The sequence below is a fragment of the Eleutherodactylus coqui genome, chromosome 12, assembly GCF_035609145.1.
Source record: "Eleutherodactylus coqui strain aEleCoq1 chromosome 12, aEleCoq1.hap1, whole genome shotgun sequence".
In the NCBI taxonomy this organism is placed as follows: Eukaryota; Metazoa; Chordata; class Amphibia; order Anura; family Eleutherodactylidae; genus Eleutherodactylus; species Eleutherodactylus coqui.
In genome coordinates, this window is record NC_089848.1 from 92,662,482 (window position 1) to 92,672,709 (window position 10,228).

A 10,228-nucleotide genomic window follows, 5' to 3' on the forward strand; every position below is an offset into this window, starting at 1 on the left:
TATATAAGTACGGTAAAGTAAGGTAATATGTAAATTTCAACCTCACCTATAGCGTGCATCAACACAGAAATTGTTGTCCTGGAACACATTACAGCAATATGAAAAATGTGCCTGATGTTTGACCTATTAAAGTTATTAAGGAATACCGTTACTTTGTAAATATGCCGATATCTTAAAGTTTTCATGTCTTATGAAATGCTGGGACTTTCCCTAAGAAGTCTTTCTCAAACTTTTCCTGTTATGGGAGGGATTTAATTCTGGCAAATGTGACTCTATAATAAACAGGATACTTAATGCTTCTGGCTGAAGGCTGCACACAGCTTATTGGACACTACAGCAGAGCTTCTGGAGGACGAGTGATATTGTCTTCTCCAAGCATGGATGGGGTAAGTGTTGGCTAACTTTATGGCAGGGTCCTTAATGCTATGTAAGCTACTCTCTGCTATTAACTCTGCAGGCACTGCCTTTGCTGAGCGATCTAGTATTCATATAGGAACTGCAGCTATTTATTTCTGCCATCTTCCACTTGAAGTAGTTCACGTCTTAAGATTCTTGGGATGTGAGGTCATCTCTGTTTTAAAGGGAATGGATCATCAAAAAAAGACATATGATTTCAATTAGCTTTTTATTGTAAATACGTTTTTGCATTTTTGTGTCAAGTATTGCAGTCTCCACACTGATCAATAATGTCTCAATAGGATAACGTTTCCTATTTGAAACTGCTCACTTCTCAGCTTTGCTGTGTAGACTGGGTCATGGTCAGCAGGGAGTTTAATGACAGTACTGCAAGGGGCTTATAGCGAACCTGTTGCATCCCTATATAACTATAAGCTAAGTTATAGTGCTGTTAGGGGACGTGACAGGCAGCCGGGGGATGTATTTTTTTATACTTTTATATCCGTTTCCATGATCCAGCAGTGTCCCCCTCTGAGGTTGGTATGTGGCATGAAAATCTGATTCTTTTCAGAGACCTGTGCGTGTTCCTCTATAGACTTGTATGGAAGAGCGTGCGTATAGGACTCTAAAAGGAGTCTGATTTGCATGCTGCACACAAACCTCAGAGGGGGACACTGCTGGATCATGGAAGCGGGTGAGTATAAAAAATACATCATCCCGCTCCCTGTGATATTCAATAGAGGCACAATAACTTAGTCTATAGCGCTGTAGGGAGGTGTCAGGTTCCCTTTAAGGAGGCTGCTTAGTAACACTATATACTATGCAGATAGATAAGGCTCTATATGTGGCTCTACTGCTGTGACTCCCTGGTCTCTGGGGGAGTGGCCTTTACTCCATCAATATATAAGAAAGTAGGGAGTGTCTCTAATGTGACCGCCCCTGAGGAGTTTTTTTGTTTTTTTTTTAAAGCTATAGAATAAAAAAACACACATTATTACTTTGCTACAGACTTAAGCCCCTGGCGCACGGGATGATTGCTTTTACACAGGAATGATAATAACTTAGTGAATGGAGGCCCGCTGACCTCTAGTCACAGTAAACAGGCCGTCTTTCATGGATGAACAACAATACATTTATGGAAAGCGCTCCAATCAATGGATAATTTATCAAATTGAGAATCGGAAGGGGGACTCACCTGGTGTGGGACACCCGTCACATGAAAGGTGTCCACTCCGCCGGTCCAAGTAGGCCCTGAGCAAAGTTGTGTATCCGATACACCAAATTCTTGGAAGAGTCTTCAAAAATGCAGGTAGAGCGTCAAGGGGAAACGCACAGGATAAAATTACCTCAGTTGTATAAACAAAGAAAAATAAAGTAAAATTCCTGTGTTCCTGATAAGTGGATGCCGACAGTGTAAAAAAATTAAATAATATAATTAAAAAAAAAAAAAAATATATATATATATATATATATATAGTGCACTTACTTCGTAGAGGACTCTGTCCCTGGATGGGACTCATCTAAATACAAGTGGGTCCTTAATAATTAGCATCCACTTATCAGGACCGCAGGGATTTTACTTTATTTTTCTTTATTCATAGATTAAGGCCTCTTTAATAGAGATGAGCGAGCACCCAAATGCTTGGTTCCTTGGTATTCGCGTCGAGCTTTTCGTAAAATTCGAGAGCTCCACTCGAGTAACGACCCTTATTAACTACAATGGGAGACTCCAGCATTTTTGTATGTGGGTCTCTCTCTCTTTCTGTCTCTCCCCTGCCTGCCAGACAAAAAATTTGCCATTGACGCGTGCTGCGTCGCGGCAGGGAGGGGCCAAAAACTGGGGCGGGGTCGAACACGGCTTGATGCTCGTTTGAGTAACGAGCATCATCGAGTACACTACTACTCGAACGAGCATCAAGCTCGGTAGAGTATGTTCGCTCACCTCTAGTATTGTCATAATTATACTGTGACACCCCCCCCACCCACTCACTCCCCCCCACACACACACACACACACACACTCAAAAGATGGAAAATTTGCATTTACTTAGAAATTTTTTAAAGTTTTTCAGTACATCATATGGTACATGTTAGGGTGCCTTTACACTTGCGATCGTGATATCGCTGCGTTTTTTTTAATGCAAATGTCAATGGGACTTTCTAATGTTAAAAACGCATTGCACAAAAATCACAAAGCACAAACTTGCCATGTGTTTTTACCATTAGAACGTCCCCTTGACACTCGCGTTAAAAAAACGCAGTGATATCGCAATCACAAGTGTAAAGACACTCTAAAACGTACCAATGGAAAATACAACTTGTTTCACAAAAAAACAAGCCCTCAGTCGGGCTACGTCAAAGTAAAAATAAGAGTTAGGATCTTTTCAACGTGGGGAGGAGAAACCAGAAATGGCGTAAAAAAAGGGCTCATCTTTAAGGGGTTAACCATGCGTGCCATCGTGTCTATGTCTTACTAATTCTCACCCATGAAGTAATGGCTCTGTATATTTTGCAGATGAATGATTCATCCAACTGTTTTCCACTGCAAGGAATGGAGTCTGTAAAACCCAAGACTGTTTGTGTTTTTGGAACGGGAGACTTTGGACGATCGCTTGGACTCAAGTTGCTTCAGTGCGGCTATTCTGTTGTTTTTGGAAGCAGAAATCCGAATTCTTCCAGTCTTGTCCCTAAGGGAGCAGAGAGTCTGAGCCACACAGAGGCAGCAAAGAAATCAGCCATTATTGTCATAGCCATTCATAGAGAACACTATGATTTCCTCACCGACCTTGCCGATGTTTTGAAGGGTAAAGTCTTGGTAGACATCAGCAACAATCTGAAAATGAACCAGTACCCAGAATCCAATGCAGAATACCTGGCCGGTTTGTTACCAGGATGTAAAGTAGTTAAGGCTTTCAACACCGTCTCTGCCTGGGCCCTGCAATCTGGAACACTAGATGCAAGCAGACAGGTGAGAATTACCGCAATACCCATTGCACTTTGCAGCCATTACATTATTTGCTTTTAGAGATGAGTGAGCATACTCGCTAAGGACAATTACTCGATCGAGTATTGTCCTTAGCGAGTATCTCCCCGCTCGGAGGAAAAGGTTTGGCTGCCGGAGTGGGTGACAGGTGAGTTGCGGCCATGAGCAGAGGGGAGCGGGGGGGAGAGAGGGAGAGAGAGATCTCCCCTCCATTCCTCCCCACTCTCCCCAGTCGCTCCCTGCCCGCCGCCGGCAGGCGAATCTTTGCTCCCAAGCGGGCAGGTACTAGCTAAGGGCAATGCTCGATCGAGCAATTGCCCTTAACGAGTATGCTCATCTCTATTTGCATTACTTTTACTTAAGGCAAATAATTAACTGGAATTACATTTACTTGCGCAGTTAATGACAATTGAGACATATTAAAAAAAAACACTTTTCTTAGGTTTGAAAATTTAAGATTTGCTCTCTCCTAGTCCCTGTCCACGTGCATCATTCACTATAGCTTTAGTCAGCTATCTGGGACTGGAACGGCTTTACTTATTGTTTGCTTGCTTCTGGGTACTGACTCCTTGCTGCTGTTTCCATTCACTGAATTTGTTCTTTCTTATCTCTCTCCTCTGCTAACTCCTCTGAATAGCTTGATACTCACACTATGTGTTCTACTTCCATCACACTGACTTCTCAGTAAAGATGTGCTCCTGGTTCCTCCCCAGTCTCTATGTCAGGCTCCCCTAGACAATACTCTCTCCAGGCCTGAACTAGACTAACTGATCCCACCCACTCTCTACCTTTTATACCTTCTACTTTAACCAATCCTAGGCTAAGGAAAAGCTATCTATCCAATCCCTGTACTAGCTAGGGGCGATTGACAGGTATGAGAGCAGGTTAGGGTGAATTTGACTGAGTGATCCAAGGTTTGCTTGCAAGAACACCTAATTAGCACATTTAAAGCTTTTTACACATTCTTTCCATCTATTACAGTCTTTTATACTCTTGATTACATAAGTGACTAGCAAATTGCTGTAGTGCCCACTTTGGGTCACTACATATGCAAAGGTCACTCCACCACATATACACTATGGCATATGATAGGTTGTTGGCCTTGTTACAAGCGATTAGCTATCTCAATCAGTCCCACAGAGATGAACAGAGCAGCAATGTTCGTGTGGGACCATTGCTCCATTCATACAGGGAGATTTGGGACCCCCCGTTCTTGTGAGGGTCCCAGCAATCGGACTGCATTGATCAGACACTTATCACCTATCCTAGGTGAAAAGTTTTTCTAGTGAGGCAACCCCTTTAAAAAAGTTCAAACTAATACACAGAGGTAACAAGTCTATGATTTGGAGATTAAAGCAACCCTCTAATCCCACTACAACATTTGTCCAGGGATTGAAGGAGAGATTTATTTTACCTTCCATTCTACTACTCTCCTGCCTTAGCCATCAATGCACCTCTTCCTTGGGGTTCATTCTTCCAATATGGCCATGATTCTTCTTATACGTTCCAATGCACACTGAGCACTGGTGGTGCATTGGTAGCCTAAAGCACAGCGCACTACTCTGATTAGCTGATGCTGCTCCCATCAGCAGCACTGGCCAATCAGAAAGCATCTTGCAATGCTTGACTACCGATACATGATGCATATTGAGTAGTGACAGGAGCACCGTTGCTATTTTGGAAGGATGAAGAGGGGGCCCCAGGAAAAAGCGTATTATTGGTCAAACTGGGAGAAAGGAGGCAACGGATAATATAACTCCTGCCCTCTGTTCCCTAAACAAATGTTGTCCCTGGGACCAGAGGGTTGGTTTAAAGGGGTTTTCTGGGACTTACAGAGGTTGTAACAAAAACAACTTTTATAACCTATCCATAAGTTAGGCAATGAAAAATTTGATTGGTGGGAGTCCCATGTCCCCCTATCATCACTGCAGGGTTGCTGCACCCACCATGACGTCAGACTGAATGGAGCTACAGTTGTGCGTTCATTTAAATGGGGCCGACGTAAATAGCCAAGTACAAGCGCTTGACTATCTCTGGCAGTCCCATTGAAAATCAGTGGAGCAGGGCTGCGCATGAGCGATCATCGCTCCATTCAGTCTCCTCCTCACTGCAGGGAGTGCAGCAAGCCTTCAGTGAGGAGGAGAGGGCGGCATGAGACCCCCGATCTTAGGATCAGTCTGGATACGTGATAAAAGTTGTTTCTGCTATAACCCCTTTAAATATTGGTGGCCTATCCTTCATCATTCCAGTCACCCCTACCAATGAAATATGTGATGGGGATGTAGGATAAAGCTGCAATACCAGAAACAGCCACTACAAAATGTATAATGCTGTGCCTCCTATAGAACGAAGAGAATCCCTCACATGGCACTGTTTATAGGCTCACTTTGATAGCGCTGTTAATCGAGGCCATGTAGTAGCCATATTGTCGATGTAAATTATGCCTGTAGTTGTGATAAACATAGTTAACAAACTTTATTTTACCTCTTGCTCTTGTCTTGCAATAGGTGTTTGTGTGTGGTAACGATGCCGAGGCAAAAGAAGCTGTAATGGAGATTGCCCGTTCTCTCGGACTTACACCACTAGACCAAGGAACTCTATTGGCAGCCAAAGAGATAGAAAACTACCCTCTACAACTATTTCCAATGTGGAGAATGCCATGCTATGTCTGTGCTGTCTTGACAGTGTTGATCTTCCTCTATTGCTTAGTGATTGAAGTGTTTTATCCAGCAGCTACAAGAAAAGAAGACACATCCTACCTTATTGTAATCACCATTCCCAACAGAGTGTTCCCTATTGTGTCTCTTATACTTCTTGCCATAGTTTATCTAGCAGGACTCATTGCTGCCATCATCCAGCTCTACAGAGGCACAAAATATAGCCGCTTCCCAGACTGGCTGGACAAATGGATGCTTTGCCGAAAACAGCTGGGACTTTTAGCCCTAGCTTATGCTTTTCTACATGCTATCTACACCTTAGTTATGCCTATCCGCTACTATGTACGATGGGCATGGAGCAATTATCAAATGACACAGGTAAATAGTGCAACTTACCTTTTTATCATGTGGAAGTACCCAGAAAAGTGATAAACCTCATCAACAAGTGATCTAGTCCAATGTTAGCTTCGAGTGAGGTTGTTGCGCACAATACCTTTTGTGCCTGCAGGGCTACACTATCAAGGCGGGCACACCAGAAGATCTTCTGGTCAGTGCTAGTCCGATCAACTAGGCATTCCAATAGTCATAATTTGCTTCTGAAAAGGTATGTAATGGACCAAAAGCCAAACACTGGACAAAAGTAACCCAATGGACCACAACCCACCAATTTAGTAATATTTGATTCACAGCTCAGGAGTCATTGACAAATTTTGGATGGCATGGAAGGCCTTTAGGATTGTAATTTTGGTGGTCACATGCCAAATTATTGAAGAAAAAAAAAGTAATTGCCCATTCTATTTCTTTTCAGCTAAAAAGCAATGAAACATACCCGTTGAGCAACTACTATGCCTGGCTTTCTGATACCTATGTGGCATTGGGCATACTGGGATTTTTCTTCTTTGTTGTAGTGGGCATCACATCACTGCCATCAGTCGGCAATGCTGTTAATTGGCGAGAATTTAACTTTGTACAGGTGAGTGCTTTGTATGTATTTTGAATTACACAAAACCAATGTTGTAGAGTGTTGGTCATGATCTGGAGCGGAGCTGGGGTGATGTCAAAACGTCATATGATTATGGCGCCAGCACCTGTGCCCTGTCATTTGGCACTAGGCATTGATCTGTGCATATCCATCTACTGGTGTGGCGTGGGATTGGTCAGCTGAGACATGGTACCCCATGAGACCAAACAACCATTGTTGTAGTGCATTTATTCTGGCCCCATCAGCAATTCCTCTGCATTTCCTCTGAAGTTCTGGTCCAGTCCACGTCTTCCTGGTGCCATCTCACAGTCAGTTAAGTCCCTGAAGTTTACACTCATTATTTGGTGTTGTAACATCCGCTTCCTAGTTCTGCTGTGACTATTGTTATTTATATCTGTCAGCTGCCACCTCTTTTACCAAGTAGGGAGAGTCTATGCTGTCCCCAGGTTTCAGACACGAGGCCGACCTCGTCAGGGCGATTGCCCCACTTTTAGGTAGGGTTTCCTATATTTTTATGACTGTGTGAAACTTCTATTTCCCCATTCTTTAGAAACATTATTAATACTTTTATTCTCCGAGTTTACAAAGAGTGTGTGTATCCCTCCTTTTGGATAACTTTTATGTCCAACCCAGTAGAGGAGTTTTGGCGTCCAACTCGGGCATAACACCTAATACATGGAAAAGCTTTAGGATTTGTGACTATACTACTGGTTTTATTATTATCTTTGAGTAGTTTATGCATGAGAACCACTCATTTTTATGGCCTATTATATGGACTTTCTTGATTTTGTTTATAGGATAGCTTGGTGTATTGCATTATGGGAGATGTAGATTTATATTCTACATCATATTCTACAGTCTATTTTTTGTTTTTGTTCTTTTTTCATGTCTGTGATTAATTATTATCCTTTTTTAATTCTTTATACTTTTTTACAGTCAAAATTAGGCTACCTGACCCTGGTGCTGTCTACAGCACATACACTTGTCTACGGTGGAGACAGATTCATCTATCCAACCTTCTACCGTTGGTATCTTCCTCCAAGTTTTGTGCTTTCCTTAATTATCCCATGTGCCGTACTGGCCTTGAAATTCATCCTGATCATGCCGTGCCTGGACCAGAGGATCATGAAAATCCGTCAGGGCTGGGAAAGGAAATCAAAGATAACCAATTCAAGCAGCTTAAAAATATGATCATCTACTGAAAAGCTTAAACATTAAAAAGAACAAAGATATCTCCAAGGACCATTTTAAAAATGACTGCAAAAATGTTATCACCTTGAAATAATGTCACCAAGGATGGAGAATGACTGACCTTCCCACTGGGTTGGGATTTTTATGTTCAGTCCTTCTACTGCATAACAGAAGAAAATGTACATATGGAGATTGGCTTGACTAGGAAGCGCAAAAAGATGGCCAGAAAATCTTTGGACCCAAACTATTGATCAAAAATATTGTATCAAGAATTTTCATACAATATCAGCAGCCCTCTGTTGATGTTATGGGGACCATGAAAATAGGGGTCTTGCTCAGTTTGATCACCTTTTGCTATGGGCTGTCTGAACTTACACATGGCTTGCCCTCTTAGCAATGGTGGCAAACAAGTAACATAGGCCGAGGTCTTGCCAGCCAGCTTTACTATAAAGGATGGGTAAAAATGAGTGGACAGCAAGCTCTGTCTTGGTCCTCCTGTTCCAGAGTCGAGGGGTGTGTGATGGAATGAATCAGCAGTGACCCCTTTGGTCTCTGGATGTACTGTAAATGTTCTTTACAAACGGTTACAATAGGAAATCATTCTGGGAGTTCCCATTAATGGACTTTTCACATGGGGGGAATTTTTCTGCAACACATAGCGGAATTCGCCTTGTGGAAGATTCAGCACCATGTTCCACATACAATAAATGCAGATTTTGATGCAGAATTGCTTGTAGAATTTAGCTATTTTCAATTCTGCATCAAAATCTGCACAGTAGATATGCAGCAAATTCTGTTGCAGTGTTGCATAAATATTTTGCCAGTCACTGAAAAAGGCCTGTTATCTCTGCTAACATGTCTGTTTTAGTAAAAACCTATATTGCGCATGGAATCACAGTTCTGGAGCATCTTATATTTGTACTCTGCATTGTGCGGTTCTCCTATTTAACCCTCCTGCAACTTTATAAATAAATGGACAATGGGGTGTTAACATTCCCCTTATAAGTAAAATGTGTCCTTAAAAAGTCTGACAGGGACACCACTGATTGGACAATGTCAGACTGTGTAGGGACACACCCTATTAATGATGGGAATGGCTGTCATTTTATTAATGCATTTCCAAGGAGAATGACAGAGGGATAGCACAATGCAAAGCTCAAGAAAGATGCTCCAGAATTGATATTTCATGGTCAATACAACAACTTATTAAAAGAGACATGGAGACGTGTTAGTAGAACTGATATCTTTAAGTGTTATATGTAGATAATATTAGGGTGGCATTTTTTATCTTAATGAGTCGTGTAATCACAAACATAATCAATACTTACCATATTCAGTAACAGAGTTGCAATATATTTATACAATATTATATTATACTATATTATAGCAGTAAGACGCTTTTACTATTCTGAGGTCGGCATAATTGAGATATTCAAAAGAACAGTCCCCTTTAATAAAAAAAAAACTTTATCTCTGTTACATATTAATATCCTTCAACTCAATGTTCATTATTTCCCCCCAAAATATGATTAACATGGCCATAAGGCTGCATTCCAACGAACGTATATCGGCTCGGTTTTCACGCCGAGCCGATATACGTCGTCCTCATGTGCAGGGGGGAGGATGGAAGAGCCAGGAGCAGGAACTGAGCTCCCGCCCCCTCTCTGCCTCCTCTCCGCCCCTCTGCACTATTTGCAATGAAAGGCTAAGTTTCGAGAATTAGCCCTGCCCCCGTCCTGCCTCTTCTCATTGTAAATAGTGCAGAGGGGCGGAGAGGAGGCAGAGAGGGGGTGGAAGCTCAGTTCCTGCTCCTGGCTCTTCCATCCCCCCCCCCCCCCCCCCCCATGAGGACGACGTATATCGGCTCGGCGTGAAAACCGAGCCGATATACGTTCGTGGGAATGCAGCCTAAGTGATAGATAATGCCTAATTACTCTTTGTCGCCCCTGAGCTCAGTGCCAATTTATTGAGTGAGATTCCTTAGAACTGTTGCAGTAGCAAAGCATTTCTTGATGCAATT

General features: G+C 42.3%; 1 protein-coding gene across 1 annotated transcript; it reads left to right on the forward strand.

The window, feature by feature from the left end:
- Positions 1-299: 299 nt before the first annotated feature.
- LOC136586715 (metalloreductase STEAP4-like) lies at positions 300-9,838 on the forward strand. Its single transcript, XM_066584892.1, has 5 exons — positions 300-386; positions 2,911-3,363; positions 5,886-6,413; positions 6,844-7,008; positions 7,954-9,838. Exons 1-5 carry the CDS (start codon positions 378-380, stop codon positions 8,206-8,208), a joined length of 1,410 nt encoding a protein of 469 aa, XP_066440989.1. The 5' UTR covers positions 300-377; the 3' UTR covers positions 8,209-9,838.
- The last annotated feature ends 390 nt before the right edge of the window (positions 9,839-10,228 follow it).